Below are 26,995 nucleotides of genomic sequence, written 5' to 3' on the forward strand. Positions count from 1 at the left end.
CATATCAGGGTCTGGTTGTCGAACCCTTTCTTCCTGGTAAATATGATATGACTTGCTTGGAGAAAGCTTAAAGCCCCACTTATTCAACCTCAGCAGGATCCCTCAGTGTTATTAGGTTTTTTTTACCATGTTTTTGGGCACACCTTAACATTTATTTGTCTGTAGTACAAGTCCTATAGCAGCAGGTATATGTTTTTTAAAAGCCAGAAGAACACATGTGATCCCAGAACAACATTTTTAGTCTGATGAGGCCACTGTAAATCAACATGGCCCATCGCCTAATGAGCACTGCAGCATCTAAATGATTGCAAACATAATGAACCACAAACTTTTGTCTGATTGAAGAGTTAAATGTATAATTTATTTCTGTAGATTCCAAGATAAAAACACATAATTCACTAAATCATTTCTATTTTTTTTTAAGTTCTTCATTCCTTACACACATATTCATGACAATCATCCTGAGCAATTCAACATCCAGATCTTGACAAGACTAAAACAACAATCCTTTTAAAAAGCACAATATAAATGTAAACACCATTCACCTAAAAACAGACTATCCTGCTTCCTTAAAAAGAGCCCTTACGAGAAGTGAAGACTTGAGTGGAAATTCTGATGTATGATCAGTTTATCAGCTGCAGCTCTCGTGAGCTGTGAAGTACGCTTTTAACCCTTTGATTCTGCAAGAGCAGAACTTGTGAGAAGGATCACAAAGAATTTCAGATTAATGGCATAGCCAGATGCAAAATGGCAGTCTCTAAGCAAAGATTTCATTACCTGGAACAGATAGTGCCATGCTTTTAAGATAACACAATTTAAGAACTATTCATTGCCACATCAGACGTAAGTCATGCACCTGCATCTGACGATGTACATGTAAGGTAAATTAACATTTTATCAAGAACCACTGCACTGAGGCAGTAACAGCTGTGTTCTTTTTCAATCTGTGAGCGGTCAGAGGAAGACATGAGGAATAGTGTTTTCATTATCGTCGTAGGCAGATCCCCGAAGTCTGCCACCTTTATAGAACCGGTGGAGGTCCAGTTTTGCAGGTTCAGAGACGTACCACATGACCACACCAGTGGGGTTCACCGACACCACAAAGTTAGTTTTGTCATTCAGCACCGTGATTTTCCCAGTGAAGACATCAAACAGCTGAGGGAAAGTAAAAGAGAAAATGTGAGTGATTCTCCAGCCATAACCATGCACATTTAGTTAGCAAACTCCAAAATAAAAAAGGTTTTATTAATCACTTGCCCAGTGGATCAAATCAACTCAGCCATCAATTAATTGAATCAAACTTTACGTCTCACTGGGCATGAATTCACTTTTTCAAGACACCTGAAAACCAGAAGCATTCGTAATAAAAAAAAGAACACAACCAGCATACAGATTACCAGGTTAGGTAATGGTGTACTGTAGTTAAATCATTTAGGAGAGATGAGATTGGAGTTTTGACAGAAGAACTTTATAGTCCATCCAACTTTGTGATAGAGAGCGCAATGATGTGTGCGAAATGTGTCATTAGTGATAAAGTATAACGCTCAGCTGCTGAAGTAATAATGGGGCAATGTGCAGGATATATCCGTAATCATGTGAATTTAAGGTTTACAACAGACAGACAGCCTTTAATTCCATACTGAAAGTCTAGTTTGAATTGAAATGTTTTAGTGTTGAAAATGAATCTTGAATGACTGTCAAGCTGTCAAGCCAAATTCCTAAGTGTAGAGGCAGGATAGTAAGAGACTGTTGTGAATGTGGAGAATACCATGCATTTATGTACATATGTCTTATCTGCATTTAAAGCTTGTTCACACTACACGATTTTAAGTCCGATTTGCCGGTCGGTAAACTCGGCAACCGTCAGGCTGTGATCAGGGGTAAATCAGCGGTTGACGTTATGTGTGAACTACTCAACGACACATCATGACGGCTCCCTGACGCATCGCTGACACATCGCAGACGGCAGCCAGATATCTAGCATTATATCTGGAGGAGTCAGCCGACTCAACATCTACATCCATCCAATGAGAGCAAGCAGCTGCTTTTTCCACCACAAAACCCTTTATACTCCCCTCCAGCTCTCTGTAGCTCAGACATTCCCTGCTCCCTGCGTCCCTGCATCCATATTCTGTCTTTATAATAGGTATCTTTCTAATAACAAACAGCTGTTTCATGTGTAGGTTTGCGTCATTTCCCGTTTCACATGTGTTTTCTTGACAAACTGTGGTTTGGAGACCAGCCGTCGGGTGACAGAGCCGCTGTCAGCTCTGTGTGACTCCCTGTCACCGATCAGTCACGTTTTGTGAACGCCACAACGACTTCAAGACTCCTGTCACAAGACGGCAAGTTGTGTAGTGTGAACAGCACGGCGATCTGCCAACGCTGAAAGTCATGTAGTCTGCACGAGCCTTACATCATCACTATGAATAAGAAGTGATAACTGGAAAGCACTAAAGGCAGGCTGAAGAGGAGTCAGAGCCTGGGTTAGGGTGGGGTGGAATTTGGGGCATATAAAAGTTATCATCTGCATACAAATGCACTTTGAAGATAATGTTATTTATGTGTCATGTAATTAGACCCCTGAGGCACCCCATTACTGATGGTAAGAAGACTTGACTCAGCAATTGTGCTGTGACCTGTTCAAACAGACTACTGTGGCTGTAGTAAAAACAGACATGGGAGGCTATATAAGGTCACCATTAGGTCTACTACTATGCCTATGCAGACATACCACGGCTAAATATAGTGGAGAGGAGTGGACATTGATAATAGAATAATGTCTGCAAGACTTTTAAAGACATACCTTGTAGCTGCCAGTGGTGTAGTTGAGTTTGCTGAGCGAAGTCTTGTAGCGGTAGGGCATGTCATTACGACGACTGAAAAATACTAATGCACTTGCATTGCGTGACAGGGGGCGCCAGAACACTTCAATGCCAAACTTCTCCTGGCAGAAAGAAATGGACAAGAAAATGTGAATGTGCATTTAATTTCATCTGGAGAACTTGCAAGAAGCTGGAAGATCCATGCAACAGTCACCTTTACGATGCGTCTTCCCTGTATGCCCATGGGGTCCTGGTTGATGCTGATGGCCATTTTATTCTGCAGGATGGTGCGAGCCCCGCTGCTGATGGTGCGCAGGTCATTGGACATGAAAAGAGGAGCAGCCATGATGGCCCAGAGAGCCATCTGAGCTCGAGACTGGTCCATGCTGAGGCCAAAGTTGCCAGCAAGCAGCTGTGGAGGATAAAAATCACACAGTCAAGGTGTATTTTCTGTATTTTAGATGTCAAAATGGGTTCTGCTATGAATTGAGGGTCCTCACAAGGAAGTAAGTCTAGCACAATTTAGTCTCCAGTAAATGACCCAAATTATATTTTTATCCTTTAATTTATTACCTGTCAGAATTTGATATTTGATGTTAGTTTGCTTATTTTTCTATAGTAATGAGGTCCTTGGCCATATGCTGAAGGATTATTTCTAGGATCCTACCCTTATTTACACACCATATTATGGAAGCCCCCTGAGAGGCAAGTGAGAACAAAAACTGTGTTTATGACTTAAGAACACGTGTGGGGAAAACATTTTGCTAGTTGAAAAAGTCAGTTTTAATTTTTCCATGCACTCTAAACAAGTACATATAACGTATATAAGCATGTTACATAACATTACTGTCAAGTCTATCTTTTGGCTAGAAATTTATTTTAATCAGCGCTTCACCTAAAAGAAAACTTTTAGTCCTATTTACAATGTGGAGTAGTGGTGCATTTAAGCCTCTTGTGGGCAAAATGAGTTTTACAACAACAAACACTAAAAAAAAAAATGAACCTCACAGACCAAAACCTTTTCCACCTATTTTCACAAAATAAAAAAAGTAACTTAGCAGAAAAGTTATCGTGGCAACATTTACCTAACCTAACCCTGTTCTTAAGTCAAACACAGGAGAAGAAATAACTCAGAATTTATTTTCCTTCATTCCCTTAGGGCTTAGTAAACATGTGACTATAGTGTCAAATAATGTCAATTAAACAAACCATATCTGGGTCGTTCCACCTTCCAGGTCCAGCTGCAGGTATCAGGACATCCTGGTTCTTAGAGAACCAGTCAATAATGTTAAGGACACTGTCCCAAGAGTCCTGGATGTCGCCATAGTTACGCCACAGGTTGCAGATCTCGCCCAGCTGAGTGTAGTTTACCTTAAAACATAAATCAGTTTCACATGGTGAAAAAGAAAAAATATAAATTGATCTACAGTCTACTTCCACTTCTAAAATAAACAACCTTTTCCAATGATGAAATATGTAAAAACTATCAGGCCTAAAGCATCATGTGGACAATATGAACTTGAAGACATCCCGATTATACCTTAGGTGGCAAGCCGCCCTGGTAGGCAGGCCAACTGCAAGAATAGCCAATGGGACGGCCGGTAGCATTTAAAGCCTTTGCCATTAGAGGGTAACCTGTCCAAGAGAGGAGCAAGAGTCAAACAAGATCAAAGTCAGCAACATCTCTCTAACCACAATGTTAAAGTCACTTCTTCATTTCTTACCCTGCTCTTGATCTGTGGCATTAGAATAACAGCCATCAAATTTAAACATATCCACCTCCCAGTCAGCAAAGGTCTGAGCGTCTATCTCAATCTTGTCCAGTGTGGTTCCGGGGTAGCCCCCACAGGTGTGTGTGCCCATGTCCCCATAGATCCCCAACTTGAGACCCCTGTCATGCATGTAGCGCGCCAGTCTTGGGATGCCTCCTGGGAACCTGAGGGAAAAGAGCAGTTAGTGGAGTATACTCTGTGTGTCTGTGTACTCAGTTGTTGGATTTGGTTCACACTTTCACCTTCCAGGGAAATTAAAGAGAAATAAAGATCAATATAGTGTACACTGCACACTAGCGAAGCTACTGACTTATGTCTACTGTTAGTCATATGATTGCATATACTGTCACACTCATCATCTTGTTTAACCATTATATTGATTTACAGTCTTAGAAGTTACAGATGAGTGTTTGCCCTGAGACAACAGCTTCTGTGTGTGTGTGTGTGTCTCTGAGCATGAAGTATATATTATACCATTACCTTTTAGGGTCAGGTTGCAGCCGCCCCTTCTTGTCTCGCTCCATGGAGGACCAGCAGTCATCTATGTTCACATAGACGTAGCCAAGTTCCCTCCAGCCGTCCTCTGACAGTCTGTCTGCCATGTCAATGAACAAATTCTCACTGGAAGAAGGACAGAAATGGTGAATTCGACAGTAGAATAAACATCTGCTTAGCAAATATTTTAACTTGCAATAACATACTTTTCTGGACATTTGGGGACAGTAAAAAGAAGTCAGAAAAGCAATATTGACATGTCATCACCTTTTAATTTCATTTGGTTAACCTGTTAGCAAACAGTTTCTTATTTACATATCCAGCAGTTACGGATAAACATTAGCATTCATTTGGAGAAGAGTTCCTGGCCACCCTGACAAATGTAAGTGCAGCCTTCACTCTCTTTCAGTTCTATTTTTGGTCTCCACCAACTCCTGAGGGAAATATCTGGCTTTAGCAGCTAAATGCACCACAATGTTCACCATCTACTCGCTAACTGTATCTGTATGTTGTTTGATGCTATGTAAGCAGTGAGAGTGGCAAAAACTGTGTTTCCAAAGCTCCACACTCAGCTATATTAAACAGGATGTTTGCACACAACTAACATACTTGAAGCATTACTCATTTATAGATTTCAACCGATAAATTGGCGTGCAGATGTTATTAGCCGATATGAGCGAATTGCAGATAAACTGGTATCTGTATTTGTAAACAGCTCATAAATGACCCTTCAAAAAGAATCAGAGAGATGGATCTTTCAATCACATTAAGAGTGTTGTCATTACATAGTTTGTCCACCAGAGGGCACTCTTAAATTCCCCTGTTGGCAAAACACAGCCATCACCTGACATAATCAGCTGTACTTTCTCAAAGTACTCTTTATAACGATACAAAAAAGTTTATTTTTATGAAGTCTCATAACAATGTCGGGGATAATCTTTGTTTATGTTAGTGGGGAAAAAACAATATCGCCGATATATTAGAATATAAGAATTTAAAATTCTGAAACATCAAAAATCAGTATTGGTCTTAAAAATCCTATATCTTAATCATTAATATCTTTTATAGCTAAATCCACCCCAAGAACTCATGTTCTTTTAAGTAACACATTTATCTGTGAGATCACAGTGTGTAATGTTCATATAATGTTGCCTTGCCTGATGCAGTTTTTAGGGTCGTTGTCACAGTCAATGTCACAGCGGAATCGTTCCCAGGCCAGCCAGCCCATGGGAGGGGTCCTCATCACGCCATTGTTGAGGGCGAAGGTGGTCGCAGAGAGCGCAGAGGCAAAGACAAGCACTGCCACATGCATTCCTGCAGAGGAAAAACCATAAAGTTGAATCAGATGTCAGTGCTATATGCTGGATAACAACAACGTTAAGTACTGCCAATACATACTCTGAGTGACAAATAAAAGGCATGTCTGACATGCCTACCTCTCCTGAGTCTCACCTGATTGGGTGTGGTCTGATTGAAAGCAGCAACAACCTGCCAGGTGACTTCTCCCACCACTCTACAGTCTTTAGTCAGCTGACCAAATCAAACCGGGAAATCTCCGACTTCCCAACTACAAACAGTACCATAGAATGCCACCTGAAGTCAGATTTCCTATATGTGAACTTGAAGAAAAGGGAAATATGTAACCGGACTTCACCAGTAGCAGCTGAATGATGTCACACAACAATTGGATAATAACATATACTTTATTAATCTGGCAAGGGGAAATGGCATCTCCCATGGAAGCATATATTTAGCCATGCATTTCGTTCACTTTCGTCGTCAGGCACCACCATGCACCTGGAACGCGTTCTGTTACATGGAGGATCCCTTAATTGACTTATATTAATTGTATTTAACATAAAGCTTGAAACATTATTTTGAAAAAGTTTGTCAACCAGTGTTTTCTGGTAGGCTATAGATTACATAGCCTACTTACTCACCATCGTCAAAAAATAAATATAGGCTACTTACTGGAAATCACTGACGGCCTCTCAGGTATGGGAAGGAAGACGAAAGCGAACAAGTTTCCTCAGTTCCGAATATCTGCTGTTATTTTCACTCCGCTCAGATTTTTAAACAAATTCTGTGATAAACACATCCCAGGCCGACTGTAAAGGCCATAGGTAAACACTCAAACTCAAACTGAGTTGCTTCTGTACAGTCTATGGTTTCTTCTATGGGATAGGAAGCGACAGTCACATGACACAGCGGTGCAGTCAGCTGACTGCAGAGCTGAGCGGCAACGTGGAGGGGAAAGGCCAGGGCCGCGTCCCATTTACGTTTTTAACACCTCAGTTCTTTGCCTTCAATCAGTCCGTTCCCTGCTTTGTTCTTGCAAACACAAGAGCAATGAATGGCAGTTAACATTAGCAATTTTCATAGTCATACAAAAATAAGTCGTGGTACCACTTTCTGATTAAGGCCCCATATAGACGGTTTATAAGGTGTGTAGCAGGGTTGATAAATCATTTAGCCTACAATAGACCTTGTACTAGGCATTCTCTACGGGCCCCTCCCCGAATCCATGGCTATTATTCCAGGCATGCTCAGTCCCCTTTGACCCTCCAGTCCCTGCCCCTGCCGGTGTTCTGACGATTTGCTGCCCTATCGAAAAATGCTACCTTATGTGTTCCCTTTTTCTATCCCATAAAGTTATAACTCTCACAGTATTATGACATCTTCTGTTTTTTGAATATATTATAACATCATTTCAGAGGTAGCGTATTCTGATAGACTAATATCCCCTATAAATAGGCCTAATGCTCCCACTACAGAATCATTTTATATTGCACCACTACTCACTCCATGTGTAGCCTAGCCTACTGTAAGGAGATGGGGAGCATGTTGAATAACGATATTATGGCATCTTTATTTAAGACATCAGGGGTTGCATATTCCGATAGACTAATAATGATTTTCTTTTTTGATAGTGCCGACGATCAGCCACTGTGTTGACAGCATGCCCAACAGCAAGGTTGCACAGATTTATGGGCGTGGAAACAGACCACGCTTGTGGGTCATACGCATGCGCATAACCTGTAAGTAGCACATCTCGATAGGTAGCATAAATCGACAGAACACCGGTGAACTCGACAAGCTTTCCACAGTCGCTTCAATCATCCCCGCAGCACTGCTCGCGTTGCGTAGTTGTGTCGGCAGGGAGTTGTATGGTTACCCCAACCCGCCTTCTTCTTACTCCACCCCCTCTATTCCGTGTTTTCCACCTGGCAGGCTTCTATCAGGAAAAACCTGCCTTTGAGATGCCCAAATAACAATGAATTACAACTGACAACCTGTGAGCAGGGTGCTCCTCATTTTTTTATATCGGGTCTCATCCCACTTCGGTTAATTGTCTCGACGTTTCCCTTACCTGTTTTGTTTTGTGTATTGGATACTTCTATCTGTTTGGGTCTCAATGAAGCCATCTGAGAAGTCTAGAGGGAAAATGACTCTTTGGTGGAACAACTAATGACAAGGGGCCACAAGTAAACTTTACTTTTTTAATAAAAGGTGCAGAAGCCAAAAATGGATGGAATCACTGGTTTACATTGTAACAATGTATTGTAGCCTATTTCTAAGCATGTTATATGTTTTTTTATGTAAAATCTTAATCTGGAAAGTAACTAGTAGGGTAGAGTGCGGTACGACGCCCCCCCCCTAAACTCAATGTTTATTTGCTGACACATAAAATATTTTATAGGGTTTATTTGTATCTTGGAGATGGCCATGCTCAGGGTAACATAATGCAAAGTAAAATAAATACCTACAGTTGAGAAATTAATTAGAATTTAATCAAATGTAAATTTTAGTAGAAAGGCATTTTAGAATTACCATGGTGGGGCGTCTTACCCCATGTTACGCTAACTATAAGCTTTCAAACAGGCCTACATGTAGTGGAGTAAAAAGTACAATGTTTTCTCTAACATTTAAAAAAAAAAATTTAAATGTCATCAAGTACGCTGTGATGAATTTAACTCCTTTGAAGTTCTCACTCTTAAACTTGGAGGGCTGCAACCTATCATATTTGTTATAATTTATCGCCCCCCAAAACCGCCTGGAGGATTTTTATCAGAACTTCCTGAATTTTTATCTACTCTGGTTTTAAATTATGTCAGAATTGTTCTTTGTGGCAATTTTAATATTCATGTTGATGACCCCACCAATGTTAATGCAGTTGACTTTTTAAATATGGCCACTTCTTTTAACTTCAAACAACATGTCAAAGGGCAAACACATAACCGTGGTCATACACTGGACTTGGTTTTTACCCTGGGTGTCAGCATTTCCTCTGTGGAATTGGTGGACATGACCATATCTGACCACAGATGTATTGTTTTTAGCTGTGATTCGCCTGTTACTCATGCCGCCTCACCAAGCTCCGTGTGTTCTCGCATCTTTAATGAACAAAGTGTCCTCCAGCCCACTTGATGTAATACCTACAAAGTCAGTTGGGCCCCATTTGATCTCTGTTTTCAACAGCTCCCTATCTACTGGTTGTGTCCCTAAATATTTTAAATCGGCTTGCGTGAACCCACTTTTAAAGAAACCTGGTTTAGATCCCTCCCTCCCACAAACTTTTAGACCAATTTCAAAACTGCCTTTTATTGCAAAGATTCTAGAAAATATAAATAGAAAGTTTTGCGTGTCTGTAAACGACTATGTCTCTTCGTTCTGTCCAGTTAAATATGATGTGCCTCAGGGGTCGGTCTTAGGATCCATTTTGTTTTTCTTGTATCTGCTTCCCCTTGGACATATATCCATAAACATGGCATTTCTTTTCATATTTATGCTGATGACACACAAATATACTTGCCCGTCAGATCCACAGACCCTGGAATGCTGAGTTCACTTAACAACTGCCTTTGTGAAGTTAAAAAATGGATGTCAAATAATTTCCTCCAGCTGAACTCAGACAAAACAGAAATCCTGGTCATTGGGTCTCAGCAGATGGCAAATCAAATACTGCCAATACTGCTGGTTCCCTAGTAAATCACATTAAGCCTGTGGCAAAGAACCTTGGTGTTTGGTTTGATAGTAATTTCAGTTTCGAGCAGCACAGCACAAAGCTTGTTCAATCATGTTTTTATCAACTTAGAAATATAGCTAAAATTCGATCTATGTTAACTTTTAAGGACACCGAGACCATTTTACACGCCTTCATCTCATCACGCCGGGATCCCAGTGTGGTTTCAGAATTGACTTTGAAATTTTATTGATCACTTTTAAAGCTCTTCATGGCCTCTCGCCTTGTTATATTTCTGAACTTTTAGTCCCATACACACCAGCATGTACCTTGAGCTCCTCGGGCAGAAGTCTGCTATCTGCTCCAGAGTCTCGACAGAAAACTAAAGGGGACAGAGCGTTTGCAGTCAGGGCCCCGAGGCTCTGGAACAGCCTGCCCGAGGAGATCAGGTTGGCTGAGTCAGTGAACTCTTTTAAGTCCCTTCTTAATACATACTTTTATAGGAGAGCCTTTCCCGATCTTATTTGACTTTATTTTATCCCTTTTATTTTATTCTATTTTACTTATTTTTCAATGTTTTCTTGCTTTGTTTTTATCTTGTATTGTTTTTGTATTATTGTCTTTTGGGTATTATTGTCTTTACACTTGTTAAAGCACTTTGTAACTTCTTTTTGAAAAGTGCTCTACAAATAAAGATTATTATTATTATGTAGTGGATTAGCTAGAAGTATAAAGTAGCAGAAAATATAATACAATTAGGCCTACTTCAAAGTTTTACTTAAGTAGCCTCAAATAATAGGGTAGCTTATTAGTAATGTACAATGTAAAATGGACGCTCGGTGAGTCCCTGCTAAGTATCATCTGGGTGTAATGTGTGAATGCTGGGGCATCCCCATGTTAAACATAGACATCAGTTCTTTATGTAACTTCCCAAATTTGATATATTTATGCTGCTTTCCATGACTGTTAACAAGACTGATGTCAGGAGATTCTGGCACTCAATATATGTACATCTTTTCAGCCAAATGTTCCTCTAATTTATCTTGGATACTTTAAAGAGTGGCCTCTTTTGTGTGAAAAGAAGGAACCTTTTACTTTTGTATAGAGACTACGTGTAATTTTCTTAAGGTAATGGCAAGAATCAAGATGACGTGAATTAAAATAATTTAAGCTCTATCTGGATAGTATCTTTTCAAAAAAATAAAAAAAACTTCCACACCTATGGTAAACTTTGAAAGGTTAATAGCTGAAAAGCACACTCATGCTTGATGTATTGAGGTCTCCATTGCACTAGAGTGTTTTCTACTGAATTTGATCAGAGGAACTCCCAGTATTTAGCAGATTACAGTTGAGTCCAGCAGGAGGCGCATTAAGACTAGAAAAAGTCATTTCAACCATTGCAAACGGTTGTACCCTATTCATACTATAACCTGAATTCACTGTTTATCTCATTAACATAGCACAGAAAATAACTCAAATCATGCATTACAATTTGTTACTGTTTTATATTGTCTTTCTGAGCTGTTAAATGTTTATACTACAAAACCTGCAAAGTGGCAGAAGAATTAGGCTACCACAAATACCACAGTGCAAAATTCAACATTTTACTTAGTAGTTTTGTATCAAAATATACCTTGCGGGCTACTTAGTAGCCTACTTGAGTAAATGTCCCTACTTTCCACCACTGTCTATAACCTGACAGAATAGGTCAATATAGGCTGTCTCACTGCCACTCTGGTACACGCTAAGGCTGCGGTCGAATTGTCTTTTTTGCTTAGGAAGGTTTCTAACCAAGTGAAATGAGGCACTGTATTTAAGTGGCTGCTATGACAAGACCTGGTCGAATTGTCTAAAAGCTATGGAAAGGTCCTTCAATGAAAAGTGCTTAGGAAAGGAAATTCTTTTAACTTTTCGACCGCGGCCGAAGATATTTAACCGGTTGGTTCCGCCCACTGTGGGTCAAAAGTGACTTCAAACAGGAAAAGGTGGAACTTATGAGGTCGATTCGCAGGGAGCCGCACGGAGCCATGGCAGAGACGAGCCTTGGTAAGATGGTTTTAGAGACTGCTATAATGGGCACACTGTATCAGATACCCATGCAGCTGCTTTCATGGGATGGACAGAACACTCATAGGCTAGTTGATATCTGAACAGGATCTAAAAGCTGCAGCCATGTCACAGAGTTGCTGCTGTTATAGTTAATAGCCTAGTAGAGTAACAGGCAGAGCATAAACAGCTAACAACTATTTTTGACAGCTTGATTTTGATACTCAACTTGCACTGACTCGGGTATGTAGGTTGTGTGACGGTCTGCTGAAATGTTTGTTGTTCTTTAGTATTTCAGTCAGGCTTCCTGGTTTTACGTTTCAGCATGGACCCATTCAAGTGGTTTCACTTTCCTCTTAAAGTCACAGGAGCATTTTATATTATGATGAAAATGGTGGAAAACAGTCTGTGACCACAAGTGGAGGAAGAAGTGTTCAGATGTAAAAGTAGCAATACCACAATATAAAAGTAATCCATTACAAGAAAAAAAACTACATTCAAAATTTAGTTAGTAAAAGTACAGATGTATTATACCAAGCGTAGAGGTACTCCTAATGCAGAATGGCACCTTTCAGAGTTTTATACTGTAATACTATTTATATTATTGGGTTGTTATTGATGCTTTGGCATATAAGCAGCTATTTATTGTGGCAGGTGGAGCTGCAGCTCATTTATATACATTTGGGTAGTTTGATTTATAGCAAGGCTTCATATTTTATCACTTGATCATGTGTTTTCTTTTAAAAATCTTAATTTACAAAGTATCTAGTAACTATAGCTGTCAGATAAATGTAGTGGAGTAAGTGCAATATTTCCATCTGAAATGTAGTGAAGTAGAAATGAAAGAAGCACAAAATGGATATACACTTTTAGTTCCTAGCATGCTACATAATAGCGTAATAATCATAACATTTATTTATATAGCACAAATAAAAATCAGTGATTACACATGTAGGGTGCTTTTCAAAAGGCATTCATAAGGAAATCAAATAATTATAATAATAATCTGCGGAAAGCGCACATCTTTCAAGCTCCATGCCACAGTATGTAATACAGGACTACTGAACTGCACTGGAATAGTTGAAAATATTCAACTTAAATCCTTTGTGTTTTCACCCCTCTTAGGTGTTTTGGGTGTGGTGAAGACTTTCCTACCAAGCACAGCAGCAGGTTTTGCATTTGGAGAAGCTGCATTATTTGCAGTTGGGCCCTCACTGACTGAAGATGCCATCTTGCTAACTGCTGCGACTGTGGCTTCTGGACGAGCTGGTTCCACAGGTGTCGGAGTGGTGGCGGCTTGCCTCGTGTTCACCTCAGTGCTCATTTCTCTGGGAAGTGGTTTACTCCTAGCTGCCATGGTGATGAAGCTCTGGACTAAAGTTGGAGTGAGGTTGCCGTGGTTAGTGGGGGCCATGACAGGAGCCTCTGTTGTGGTAGGTGCTGTCTCTACTGGAGTGTTAGCGGGCATCCTTCCACCATTCATCTACATCGCAGCCCAAGGCTTTCTGGTCCTTATAGTCTACTCATACTCCAATATTAACGACATGACCATGGCTCTGCTAATCATCTTCACCACGCTCTACCTCAGTGTAGTATATGGAAGAATGGGTGCCATAGTTGGACTCTTTGTCACCGGATTGACAATCTGTGTGCTTTGTGCCCTGCGAAAGGCTCTGACAGAGAGGCTGACACAAAGACCAAAATCTAAAACCGGGTGCCAGCTTTTGGAGAGGATATTCTTCTACTCTGTTTTTGTGGGGATACTGGGATTTTCAGTAGGTTTGGGGGCAGGAGAAGCAGGAGAGGGGTCTAAAGCTGAGGTGGTTTTGATGCTGCAGTCGGTCCTCTGGGTGGCGTTTCTGTCTGCAGGTCTGCTAGGAGCTGGCCTGGGAACAGTGGCCACAGTCGGGCTGGGCCAAGAGGTGGCTGGAAAGGTCGCTGTGGGAGCTGCTATAATGTCATCACTTGCCCTGAGAGCCGTTCTGCAATGGAGCGTTTCTCTGGGGACCGAAGCAGCATGGGGGGAGCGTTAGGAGCAGCCACAGCCGCAGGGGTGTCACTCGGCGCTGCAAGTGTTGCAGCAAAACAAGTGTTCGGATCTAGAAATTCAGCTTTAATAGTTTTAGGTCCAGTTGTTGTCGGTGCAATTCTGGCAATGCGAGGTGTAGCACTGACAGCAACTCTGCTGACAACATCAGAACTTATAACAATCACCCTTGTTGGAGCAGGGGCATTTGTTCTGGGTGCACCAAAGAGCCCGTTCCACACTGACGTGAATCTACGAAGGGGCCCTCTCACCGGTCCAGAGCTAATTAAAGGAATCGGCATGGAGACGGTCACCGCAGCAGCAGCGCCTATTGGAGCCGGGGCACTAGGGGCCGCAGTGCTGGGTACCGCAGCTCTGGGGAGACTGGGAACTGTGGGAGTTCTGGTGGCTATATTGTTGGCTTTGGGAAGTACTCTTAGTGGCATGATAGGAAAGTCACCACCGACAACAAGCTCACACAGAGACTGATTGACCCCTGAGTTTGTATCTCTGTCTTCTGCTGGTCACCAGTGTGTCAGAACAAATACCAAACACGGAAGAGAGACGATTTGTGTGCATCTGCGTGTGTGTGTGTATGTGAGTAGAGAGATGTCTGCGAAGATTCTCAGTCATCCAGGTCATAGTTATCCAAGGAGGTTTGAATCGAGGGCAACTGGACTTGGTTGAAGATACTGTCAACTATCAGTCCAGTAGATTGATGTGTTTGCATTATGGCAAATCAACACTGACATAGAACTCATACTGAGCTAATTATGTGATACAATGTGATGCCATTTTTCAAAATTACAGATTTTGACCTTTGACCAAACATGACAGTCATGTTAAAAACGTATTACTGTGGCTACCAGTGTTGAATAAAATGGATGATAAATGTTAACCAAGCCCATGTTTGTGTATTTATTCACAGATATCTTATTGTTCTCTGGGAAAAATGAGGAGTGATTACCATAAAACACCATAGGATCAAAGAAATGGTCAGCTGTTTGACATTTTGCAGATCAGCTTTAAGGGTCCCTTTTCCTCACTTCTTCACACCACCATTGCTACATTTCCCAAGACATGATTGCAAGCTGGCAGTTACTTTGGTTTCATCTTAGCAACAGTAACAGAGGACTTGCTACTTAGAAAAGGAAGGGAGGAGTGGGAGGAGAGAGAGAAGCACAGAATGACCGAAAAACATCTTCAAACAGAGTGTGTTGTGCATGATAAAGAGAAATATGGATTTATACATCAAAATACTTTCTGCCTACTCATGTCAACCTCTCTGAAAATGATGATATGTTGCATACAAATGGATATTAACCTGTGGCTCAGGGTTTTGCCATGGCAGCGCACAGGACTTCAGCAAGAAAGAAGAGGTTTTTCCACTGAAACAGCCTTGGGATGGAGCAGCAGCTCCAAGACTGTAAGCTCTGAGAATCCAATACACTTTTCAGGAATTTAATACAACCGTAAAATGATAAAACATGGAACTAATTTGAAAACGATAAGCGCGTTTTCGTGGTGGATATAGCCTATGGTGAAACTAGTCGTTGAAACAGCCTTTGTTACTTGACACCCAGTGGGGAGAAATTGTTTTCAGCACTTAAGTGCACTAAATCTAAAGTTTGACCATGTAATTATCTCCAAAAGAACCAAGGGTTTTGGCGTTCTGTGCACTTCAGGAATAATGAACCGTATTCGCTACTTCGTGAACCCAGAGAATTGCCTTTATTAAACCAACATGTCTCTGAGCCGGGTCCACGCAACAAACACAGAGCAGTCCGCCGAGTACTCAGTGGAGTATTCGGGGCAGGTCCCTATGACCCGGGTCATGAAGCCGGTCGGACGCGGGAAGTGACCGTGCGTCAGTCGAGCTGCTGCCGCTGCCTGCCGCGCGCAGTGCGTCTGACTTTTACGCCAGAGTCACTGGAGAGGCTTTACCAGAACTACTTCCGCCGACAGAGACAAGATAACTTGCTGGTGTTGGCGATGTTTGCTGCTCTTTTCAACAGCTTCATCATTATCATGTGCGCGGTGGTGTACTCTGAGGACAAACTGGCGATGGTGGTGGTCGCTGCTGTGGGGCTGGCTGCGGACGCGGTGCTCTACGTGCTGTGCTGGCTACAGAAGCTCCCTGCGTCGCCAGTCTCACGCGGTGCAGTGCCGTACATACTGTGGCTGATGATCACCGCGCACGTTTTGTGTTACATGGGACTGAACTACGAGCGTTTCCCCCACGTCAGTGACTCTGTGGGCTGGCAGGCCTTTTTCAGTTTCTCCAGCTTTCTGACACTCCCGCTGAACCTGGTGCCGCTGCTCCTCCTCACGGCCGTGTCCTGTGGGATACACACCCTTGTACTGGGGGTGACTGTGGCGCAAAGGTTTCTGGATAACGTGCAGGCGCCCATGCTGGCGAGACAGGTAAATATGGCCCTCAGTAAAGTGATGAATGACAAAGCACCTGCAATTAAAATGGATTAAAGTTGGCCACAGGTGTCACAGATGGTCACGCAGGTGTGGAGGGCGATGGGAAGGAGTTGGGGGGGGGGGGGGGGGGGCAGGGCAGGGTGAAGGGATAGCAGGGTTTGACCTGTCTGTTCCCACGTGGATCCACGAGTTCACTGAGGATTACAGACGATGGTTACAGAGTGGCAGGATGAGGAAATATATGCAAACACATGTCACCTCTTTTCAGCTCCTAGCCAATGTGATGCTGTACCTGTGCGCAACCACAGTGGGTGTGATGTCATACTACATGGCGGACAGGAAGTACAGGACAGCTTTTTTGGAGGCTCGTCAGTCACTAGAGGTCAAACTCACTCTGGAGGAGCAGAGCACCCAGCAGGTAAGAAGAGCACACACACACATACACACAATCACAGGCAGATTTTGCTTAATGAGGTAATACATTTTCTTATTAGGGTCAAGCACACAAATACATGTACAAACACACAAATGCACCTGTTAGGTAGAACTGTGGTTCCTAATTACTGTATAATGTTTGTTTGTTAGGTTAATTAGAGAGACTGTTGTTCACCAGCTGAGCCACTGTCCGTGACCTGACACAATACTGTCCGATTAAACTCTGTGACAACCAACAGAACCTTTACCAAAATTATGGGATGTTATGATTTGGGTTTTTTACTCTTTAGTGTATTTGATTAGCCTCTGAACTGCTCTTAGTGTTCCTTTCCTTTCTATTACCATTTTATCTCATAGTATTGCTTTTTTCTGTTGTAGTCCTTTGCAGAGACCCTGCTCTTTCTCTATATTGAGAATGTTGTTTATGGTCCATTTGCTTTGAAGATAATTACCTTAATAGAGTAGTAGTATATAGCAAGCTAGTGCTCAAATATTAGGACTGGAAGGTGAAGGAGTGACACATAAAAAATATTAAGGAAACAGTTTGGGCTCCAATAGTGGAGGAAAAAAGTGCAATCAAATTGTGACGTCCTCTCAACCATTTGGAAGACCACATTTTAAGTCACTGTATCTCACTGAAAAATGTACTGAACTTAATTCAACTTGTTTAAGCCATCTCTACCATTCAGTGTAGGTATGCTACATGCTCTACCAAACGGTAGAGTTGGCACTTCATGGTAAAGGTTGGCTAAGCTAATGTAATACAAATTTACTAGCTAATATAATACAAATTGACTGCTTGCTATGAAATTGAAAACTTCTGAACTTTCATTATTGTTAACATGACATATATAATGTGTTTCTATTATATATATGTTGAATTAATTTCATAAATATGTCTTTATAATGGTGAAATCATGCTATACCTAAATAACAATAAAAATATTTTATTATATATATTATAGTTTTTATGGAATAAAAAACTTAAAAACAAATAAATATCTTGAAAACCAAATAACTATCTAGACAAAATAGACATGTGTTGGTATTCACATTACTAGCATCATAAGAGTACATGGTTTGTAAGTGTGATTTCTCTTTTCTGTTTCACAAATAATAGAGGACACTAAAACATATTATGGTGCAAGGCCACAGAATTTTCCAGCCCTTGTACCAGAAAATCCTCAAGACTCTGCCATTTTTCTGAGTGATGATGATAACAACCAAATAGAGCCTCCTGATCATCAACATATCAGAACATATCAATCTGTACTCTGCGCAGGAGTTGGGGGATCCGATCAAAACTAGCTCAGAAGAGATTGACTATTTCCTGGCAGTACAACCTGTCATAGGTGTTTTCAACTTCCCAGCCATGGATGACTACTGGCACCGCCAGTCACATCTCAAGACGTAAAGAGATTCAATCCGTTACGCCAGATTATTAATTTTACTGATAATCAGCAGGACAAAGACAGTCCCGACTGGCTCTTCATGCATTTTAATACCAACAAACTTTAGAAAACATCATATAAAATTCTAAGTTGTTGCAGAAATAAATCTGTTTCACAGTCAACAGCAGAGAAGGCGACTTAAGCATTTCATCCCTTATTGTGTATCTAGGGTTTACAGTAGAGTTCATACCAAACTGTATGCACTACACAGTAACTTCATTGATTATTGAAAAACAGCCACACTAAATTAAGTAAATACTGTATTTTGCAGTGATCTAGACATTGATATGTTGTCTCAGTATCTAAGTCTGTCTAAAAGGTTGAGAGTACATACAGATGTGTTCTTCTGAAATACTCAAAAAACAGAAATACTATGTTGGTAATATTCAAAATGTTCAAAAATCAATGATGTTACTGTGTAGTGCTGTTTTGTATGAACTCCACTATAAACCCTGTCTTCACAATTAGGGATGAAGTGCTGAAGTTGCCTTCTCTGTTGTTAACTGTCATTTTATATGATGTTTTCTAAGGTTTGTTGGTATTAAAATGCATATTTAAGTATTACCATGAAGAGCCATCTCAACCGTTTGGAAGAGCAGTATATCCGAAAACTATTGGGTCTGTTAAAAAATATTTTTGGGATTATTGTTGTTATTGCCCTAATGAAATAAAAAATGTAAAGAAATAATTTTTCCATCACTTTTTCCTTGGTGAGGACTTTAAAGGGATAAGATGGCAATGATACAGCGTTCCTTCCAAGCCATATCATGATATTTTGTATTTCTTCTCATGTCACAAGAGGGCCAGAATTTGAAAGATGATGCTAAACCAAAACTTCAGTCTAATCAAAGATAATGTAACCCATACTGTGTTCAACCTTGATGTCATTCATTTATTTCTTCTCTTCCACTCTCACTTTCTTCACGTCCTATCTTCGATTCTGACTGTGACAATGTGAAAAAAAGGAGCGCTGCCCTGTGAGAGTTAAAGAGGGGTGGAAAATATGGTGAATAGTGGTGACATGTAGGCTGGAGAAACAGAAACAGACAGAGAAAAGAATGGGGATATTGAATTCCCAAAGTGCTTTTCAGGTGGGGATTTTGTAGAAGACAGGTATAACCAGCCAACCAGAACACACCTGACCAGCTGACACGGTCTCTTGAGGGCTGCAAGCATCTCTTTACTGCCTCAGTCACTCGATGAACACACGCACACACATTCACGTAGGAGCAACTTATTTTTTTTTTCATAATGTTTGTTCATTACAGAACATGACAAAACTCACTTTCGTCTGTCTGCATCTCCATGTAGGAGGAACTATTGTTGTCCATCCTGCCCAAACACATTGCAGATGAGATGCTGCAGGGCATGAAGAAGCAGGCCAATGAGAACGAGGGCCAGCAGCAGCAGTTCAACACCATGTACATGTACCGCCATGAAAACGTCAGGTCAGGATCACAAAATCCGCCTGTTTTAGGGGGAGTTTCTGTTATGAATCACAATGATAACACAGGTGTAGCAAGTGTTATTTCCTAATATCTTATGCTTAAAATGTATAGGAAATGGCTATTATTCCCCACAAACGTTTGTGACCAGGACAGTGATATTTTGAAATTTACCTATTTCCAATGAGCATTTAGGAAATAACACTTACAAACCAGAACAATAATTGTATTACAAAATGTAATTGTTGCAGGTAGGTTTTTACAGCCTGCTAAAAGTTACTTTGCAACCTCTTTACTTCTGTTCCAGTATCCTGTTTGCTGACATAGTGGGCTTCACCCAGCTGTCCTCCACCTGTAGTGCCCAGGAGCTCGTAAAGCTGCTTAATGAACTGTTTGCCCGCTTCGATAAACTGGCAGCAGTGAGTGTCTTCCTCTGTCTCTGTTGTGGTTTACTGGTTTAAATTTTTACTACGTGTGCTTGTTTCTATTCCTCTATCAAATCACTGAAACCATAACTCAGATGTACTGTACAGTGTATTGTTGGAAGGAGAACTGGTAAAGTTTTATACAGCGGATGGTTTTATAGTTACAATTGTTTTCTAAAATATTTGCTTTGCTAAACTTTATAACCTGGCCTCATCTTGCAGCAATATCACCAACTGAGGATTAAGATCTGGGAGACTGTTACTACTGCATCTGTGGTCTTCCTGACTTCAGAGACGACCATGCCGCCTGCTCCATAATGATGGGTCTAGCCATGGTGGACGCCATCTCGTAAGTACTGAACTAAAACAAAGACATAGCATAGAGTGGGGGGAATGGATAATGACAATGTAGAGGTAGTAGTTTATTTGTATAGCTTGTGTTTCAGGCAACAGGGAATCACAATAAAGAAAAGAAAAACATTCTGCCTACATCTTAAAATTGTCTATTATGAATATGGAAGAAGCCAAGAATACATCAGAATACATCATGTCACAGAGCAACCTTTTTGACTTCCTTTTTGCTCCAGGTACGTGCGAGAGAAGACCAAAACCGAAGTGGACATGCGTGTGGGCGTTCACACGGGCACCGTGCTGGGAGGAGTACTGGGCCAGAAGAGGTGGCAGTTTGACGTCTGGTCCACAGATGTCACTGTGGCCAATAAGATGGAATCCGGAGGGATTCCTGGGTAAGAGAACAATACTTGATTTACCTGTCATGCTGAGAAATCCAATTATTCATGCATCTTATTTCAAATGGTTTGTGAGCCACACAGGAGGGTGCATATTTCCCAGAGCACGAAGGACAGTCTGCACGGAGAATTTGAACTGGAGCCAGGTGATGGTGGCGAGAGGTGCGAGTACCTGCTGGAGAAAGGCATTGACACTTACCTGGTTTTAGTGCCTAAAAACGAGGCAAATGTGAGTGACTTGTGTGTTTCAAGACATTTCTCATTTTATTGGACATGAGTTTTATAAAGCTCAAACCTAGATTTTGCTACATAAAAAGTACTTCCTGTTTTCAGGGAGACATGTTTTTATTTATTTTTATTTATCTCATTAACAGATTTTTCTCTGCTTCTCCTCCCCTCAGAAACCAGGAACACTGTCCAATAGAAATTCAAACCAGTTGATTGACACCAAAGCAACCAATGGGAATGCAGCGTCACCACAATCCATGCCCACTGAGTCTAAACAGGAGGTGAATTATGATAAATGTCTTCATAACAGTACAGATGGGTCAAGAGTATATTGATGCACTTGATAATCATAACTATGTGATCTCTTTTGTCTTGCTGAAAACATCAGAGTAACAAGATGGTTGAGGAACAAGTGATCAACAGACGACTGCAGCAGGAGCTGCTGGAGAGAGAAACTCATCAAATGTAAGAAAAAAATATAGCCGCAAGCGATGATTGCGAGTTCATACCTTTTTACACCATAGAAACATTTAACATTGCTATGGAACACATCCTGTGAGTGTGTTCCAAAAAATACGAGTTTTGTAACAACTGGACAAACAATTTCTGATTTATAGTCTGATTTGTGTAATGCCATGCCCATTTCTCACATTTATAGCACCCCCCTAGTGGTTGATATGAATGAAACCTTTTAGTGTGAGTGTGAGGACACATCCTGGAAGTTTTGTGTTGACTGGACAAACATTTTCTGGTTTGTAGCCTGATTCAGTTTTCAGTTTTTTTGCAGTTATAGTGCCCCCTAATGGTCGATTTGGTATGTTTTGTGATGAATGGAGAATTAATAATACATTTTTAGTCTAATTTGCGTGTGCAGTTTGAACACTAAAGAGAACAAATTGCTGATTTTGTGTGTTAAACTGAGATGGCAAAGAATTAATGTATTAATTTGTAAATTAAAAGACACGGACATTCCATCACCAACATCAACAGCTTTTCCCCCCCTGTACTCATTTTCCTATTGCCATATCTCTCTATGTTCCTCACAGAATGAAAGATCATAAGATCAACCCTTTGTCTTTGCGTTTTCTGGATGGGAAGTTGGAGGAGCACTACTCCTCAGAGAAGGAGAAGCTAAGTGGAGCGGCCTTCAGCTGCTGCATCATAGTGCTCTTCTTCATTACAGCAATGGAGGTGTTCGTAGACCCACTGTGAGTTCACATGTATTACTTTGTCTTACTACATCTATTAAAATGCATTTTATACACACTTAGGAATTCATATATGGAATAACTGTGCTCTAAAAATAACAAGGTTGAACCAAGATTGACACAATTGACTTGGGGATGTATGTTCTTGTTTTAGGTTGACTGTGAACTATGTGACTTTCGCAATAGGAGAGGTATTGTTGCTTGTCCTCGCAGTGTGTTCCCTGGCTGCCATCTTCCCCAGGGTGAGAAAAAAAAATTAGTATCCATGGTTGTGGTGATGGGAAACAGAATCTACTGAACAATGTCTTTGATCAGCACCAACCTTTAACAACAAAAACCTTGTCCGCAGAGAAAGTCTTAGTTTTCATTTTCAATGTGTCAAACTCTACTGATTATTAAAAATATAATTTGTGACACGAGACTGATGGGATCTTTTAAAGGATGTAGAGATGTTAGATGAAGTAAAACATTAGGGAGGTATAATGACATCAATGTTTCTTGTCACAGATATTCCCCGAGAGGTTGGTGTCTTTCTCAATGTGGATTGATCGCACACGCTGGGCGAGAAACACATGGGCCATGGCAGCCATATTTGTGCTTACCATGGCAGTGATCGCTGACATGGTACAACTGCAAGACACTTTAACACATCTCTAATACATTGTGTGTGTATGTGTGTGTGGTAAGGGTGGGCAATATGATTAATGTTTTCTCTCCCAGTGTATCTAATTTTATTACACAAAAGTAAAATACACATACATCTGGACTTGACCCATCCAGTAAATTAAATATCAGAAAAATCAAGGTACTTTATCAAGTTAATCGAATGTTGCCATCACTGTATTGTCATATCACCCAACCCTACTGTGTGCGCGTCTCTCCGTTTTCGTGTTTCCACTTTGTCCTCATCAAACTATCTCTGCCTTGTATGTGTCTGACTACATGTTCCCAGCGGGGTCCATTAGTTGTCTGTCTCACTGCCTGTTGGCTCATTTGTCGCGGCCCCAGAGGAGCAACCTGCTATACACACTGCTGCTTTCAAGGTCTGACAGGAATAGAAGACGCTAAAGTGAACTTTTTTTTCTGTCTTAGCTGTCATGTGGAAGTGACAGTCACACTTGGACAAAAAGGGAAACAAGTGTTGTACATTAATGTTTTACTGTTTTGATTAATACTATTGCAACAGGGTTATTCTCAACATAAAGTTATATATATATAGTTACGGTGTATTTCATGTAGCTAGATAATAACTTGTTTGCACTACATGTACAGTTGTAAGTGCCAGCAGTGCCAGGTTCATGTTTAAACACAATAAAATTAATATGTTTATTTGTTGAATTTGTTGAACTATAATAAAGGCAACTTCCAGTGGACTTTGATTATTTGAGCTTCATAAAAAGTCTCAAATCATGTCCTGGCTATTTAATACTGGGAAAGTGTTTCTTGAAAATGATTCATGCACTTCATCTGTGATGTTGCAGCTTAGCTGTGTTCCACCATCCCTCCGCGTCTTCAACAGTACCTCTGGATCCATGTTGGAGTCGTTCGGGACCGAGGCTGTGCAGAGAATCCGAAGCACTACAGCTTCATGGCTGTGATGTCTCTCATCGCCACCGCCATGTTGGTGCAGGTCAGCCACCTGATTAAACTGGGCCTCATGGTGCTGGTCGTCACAGCAACTGGAGCTGTTAATATCTACAGCTGGCAGGACATATATGACCTGTATGACTATATACGGTTTACCTCATACAGGTGAGAAAACAGTTCAATGAACAGTGTATTTTTATGCAGTTTTATTGAAAATACATAAATAGTGTGATAAGCCAATAGAGAAACATTCTACTATCTTTAGTTGCTTTATAAGTCCAGTGTACATTAATGTTTGTTAGTAGGTCTGTATGTATTATAATTTATTCTGCCTCCATCTTCCAGAACATCCATAGTGCCATCCAAATACCTCATGACCATGATGATCATAGTCATGATGATTGGCTTCTACTTCTTTGCTCGCCATGTGAGTCACTTTCTCCTGTGCACCCACACTGTATCACACTGACCGGCAGCCTGTCTGCTACAACCGTCAATGTCAGCACCTACAGATGAAAGCTTCCTGAAATATTGATCACATTTCTTGACTGGTATTTTTTTCTCTCCAAATAACTCTTAAAATCTTAATATTATCTGACTTTTATTCCTGCTCTGTCTGTGTGTGTGTGTGTGTGTGTGTGTGTGTGTGTGTGTATGTGTGTCTGTCTGTAGTTGGAGCGTCAGTCAAGGAAGCTGTTCCTGTGGAAGATCGGTGTGCACGAGCAAAAGGAGAAGGTGTTTGAGATGAGACGCTGGAACGAAGCGCTGGTCACCAACATGCTGCCGGAGCATGTGGCCCAACACTTCCTGGGCTCTAAGAAGAGAGATGAGGTACATGTGAGCGTGTGCCAAGTTACAGTATCATTTAGATACGTGTGTGTTTGGGGGCAGTAAGTACAGAAGAAGAAAACAGTGTCAGGAAGGAGGCAGATGAGGAATGTCAAACAGCATGATGATCTAAAACTTGTCAAAAGCAACTTGATGTACCTTTGTTAATTGTATCACTAAAGTATGTACAGTATCATTGCCATCTAGTGGTCTATTCTTTAATCAATTAGCTTTTTGTTGGAATAAAAAATAATAAATTGCAATATAACATCAGAGCACACTAAAATCATGTCATTTGTCATTTGTAGGAGCTGTACAGTCAGTCTTACAATGAAATAGGGGTGATGTTTGCTTCCATCCCCAACTTTTCTGATTTCTACACTGAAGAGAGCATCAACAATGGAGGAATCGAGTGTCTCAGGATTCTCAATGAGATCATCTCTGACTTTGACAGCGTGAGTCCCAGCAGTGTTTGCACAGCTGATTGGATACATTGGTAACTAATGGTACCACTCGCGTGTGACATCACGGTGTGAACAGCCTGCAGGGGTTGTAAATGACTCCTCTTGACTAAAACCGTATGCGCTTTCTCTGCCAGTTACTAGACAGGGATGAGTTCTGCTGCATCACTAAGATCAAGACAATAGGAAGCACCTACATGGCCGCCTCAGGCCTCACTCCAGAGAGCAATACAAACGGATACAGCAGCTGCAAGGTGTGATACTACAAATATAACTAGTTACAAAGATCTGTTGTAGATAGTAACTGTGACAATTGTCCTGTTGTTCCACAGCCAGAGGACCAGTCACTTATTGAGCGCTGGCAGCACCTCGCCGACCTGGCAGACTTTGCCTTGGCTATGAAAGTCACCCTCAACAATCTCAACAAACAGTCCTTCAACAACTTCATGCTCCGAATTGGTAAGCATGTGTTAGCTTAGTTTCCGTACCAGTCAGTGAGAACTGAAGAAGTCCTTTGGATGAGGGAGGAAACGTCTTCTAGTATCTTCAACCAAGTCCAGTTGCCCTTGCCCTTCTTTGGATGTGTATGTTCATGTTTCCATGTTGATCCCATCCAGGTCTGAATAAGGGGGGAGTTTTGGCTGGAGTGATTGGAGCTCGTAAACCTCACTATGATATCTGGGGCAACACGGTCAATGTAGCCAGCAGAATGGAGTCCACCGGAGTGATGGGAAACATCCAGGTAGCACAAACACAAGAGCAGATATACTACAACACACTGAAATGTCTCCTCTTATTACTCCCCTTTTTCTTGTTTCATGCTCATTTTCAACTTCTTAAATGTCCTGCTCTGCCCTCAGGTGGTGGAAGACTGCTATGATATCCTGAAGTGGTATGGCTTCCGTTTTATCCGAAGAGGGCCCATATCTGTCAAAGGAAAAGGGAGCTGCTTACCTTCTTCATGAAAGGAAAAGATAAACCCAATTGTAATCTTGCTCCAGTGACCACTGCCTTACCACACCAAGTTGGGACTTCCCTTGAATATTTTTCCTGATGAAATGCCATTAACACAAGGATTAGGATATCTCTCTCATATACACAGGCTAGATCTTTTTCATACGCTCTTAGAAATGTAAAGCATATGGAAGTAGACCAACACAAGAAAAGTAATTCCGTTACAACTGTGAAATACCATTTATCGACAAAGGAATTTGATTCTGTATATTTGTACATAATTCAGGAATAGTTGACGATCTCACAGAGCTCCTGCATCAAAGATATTATAACGTTGCTCTTGATTCATAGAGTGCTATGAGAATTACAAGCTTGTAACAGACATATAAATTACTTTCTTCTTTTGTTTTACCTTGAGCTCAGGTTTTATAAGACAATGTAGTGTGTTTGCACTGTATTTAGGTTAATAAAACATCTTTGGGTTTTTGAGATTATTTTGTGAATCTTGAGCTGCAGCGTTGGCCTCTCTTGGTCGAACACGTTGTTGAGAGCAGCGCTTGAACTGGATTTTACACAAGCCATCTGCACAACATGCACATGCAGCTTTTGTGGGGAGGGATCTGGTTTGATTAGATAAATGAGCAAATAGTGGGTTTAAATGCCCTGC

The 26,995-nt window shown here is 41.1% G+C and overlaps 2 protein-coding genes and 1 pseudogene across 4 annotated transcripts; 2 read left to right on the forward strand and 1 right to left on the reverse strand.

The window, feature by feature from the left end:
- Positions 1-399: 399 nt before the first annotated feature.
- LOC119909038 (alpha-N-acetylgalactosaminidase-like) lies at positions 400-7,292 on the reverse strand. 3 transcript variants are annotated; one of them, XM_038727068.1, is made up of 10 exons: positions 7,064-7,291; positions 6,545-6,659; positions 6,250-6,406; positions 5,078-5,218; positions 4,550-4,761; positions 4,366-4,460; positions 4,035-4,196; positions 3,040-3,237; positions 2,807-2,947; positions 400-1,155 (listed from the first exon to the last, which is right to left on the reverse strand). In XM_038727068.1, exons 3-10 carry the CDS (start codon positions 6,402-6,404, stop codon positions 955-957), a joined length of 1,305 nt encoding a protein of 434 aa, XP_038582996.1. In that variant the 5' UTR covers positions 6,405-6,406; positions 6,545-6,659; positions 7,064-7,291; the 3' UTR covers positions 400-954. The 3 variants fall into 3 exon arrangements, with proteins under 3 accessions (XP_038582996.1, XP_038582995.1, XP_038582998.1); XM_038727067.1 differs by having other exon boundaries at positions 6,545-6,711; XM_038727070.1 differs by lacking the exon at positions 6,545-6,659 and having other exon boundaries at positions 7,064-7,292.
- A 4,713-nt stretch (positions 7,293-12,005) lies between these two features.
- LOC119909556 lies at positions 12,006-14,939 on the forward strand. The gene is made up of 2 exons (XM_038727812.1): positions 12,006-12,101; positions 13,227-14,939. Exons 1-2 carry the CDS (start codon positions 12,050-12,052, stop codon positions 14,132-14,134), a joined length of 960 nt encoding a protein of 319 aa, XP_038583740.1. The 5' UTR covers positions 12,006-12,049; the 3' UTR covers positions 14,135-14,939.
- Positions 14,940-15,871: 932 nt separating this feature from the next.
- LOC119909557 lies at positions 15,872-26,822 on the forward strand (annotated as a pseudogene).
- The last annotated feature ends 173 nt before the right edge of the window (positions 26,823-26,995 follow it).

Source organism: Micropterus salmoides, unplaced genomic scaffold, assembly GCF_014851395.1.
Source record: "Micropterus salmoides isolate LMB-PRFRI ecotype aquatic unplaced genomic scaffold, ASM1485139v1 Ms_hic_scaffold_18, whole genome shotgun sequence".
NCBI classification, from domain to species: domain Eukaryota; kingdom Metazoa; phylum Chordata; class Actinopteri; order Centrarchiformes; family Centrarchidae; genus Micropterus; species Micropterus salmoides.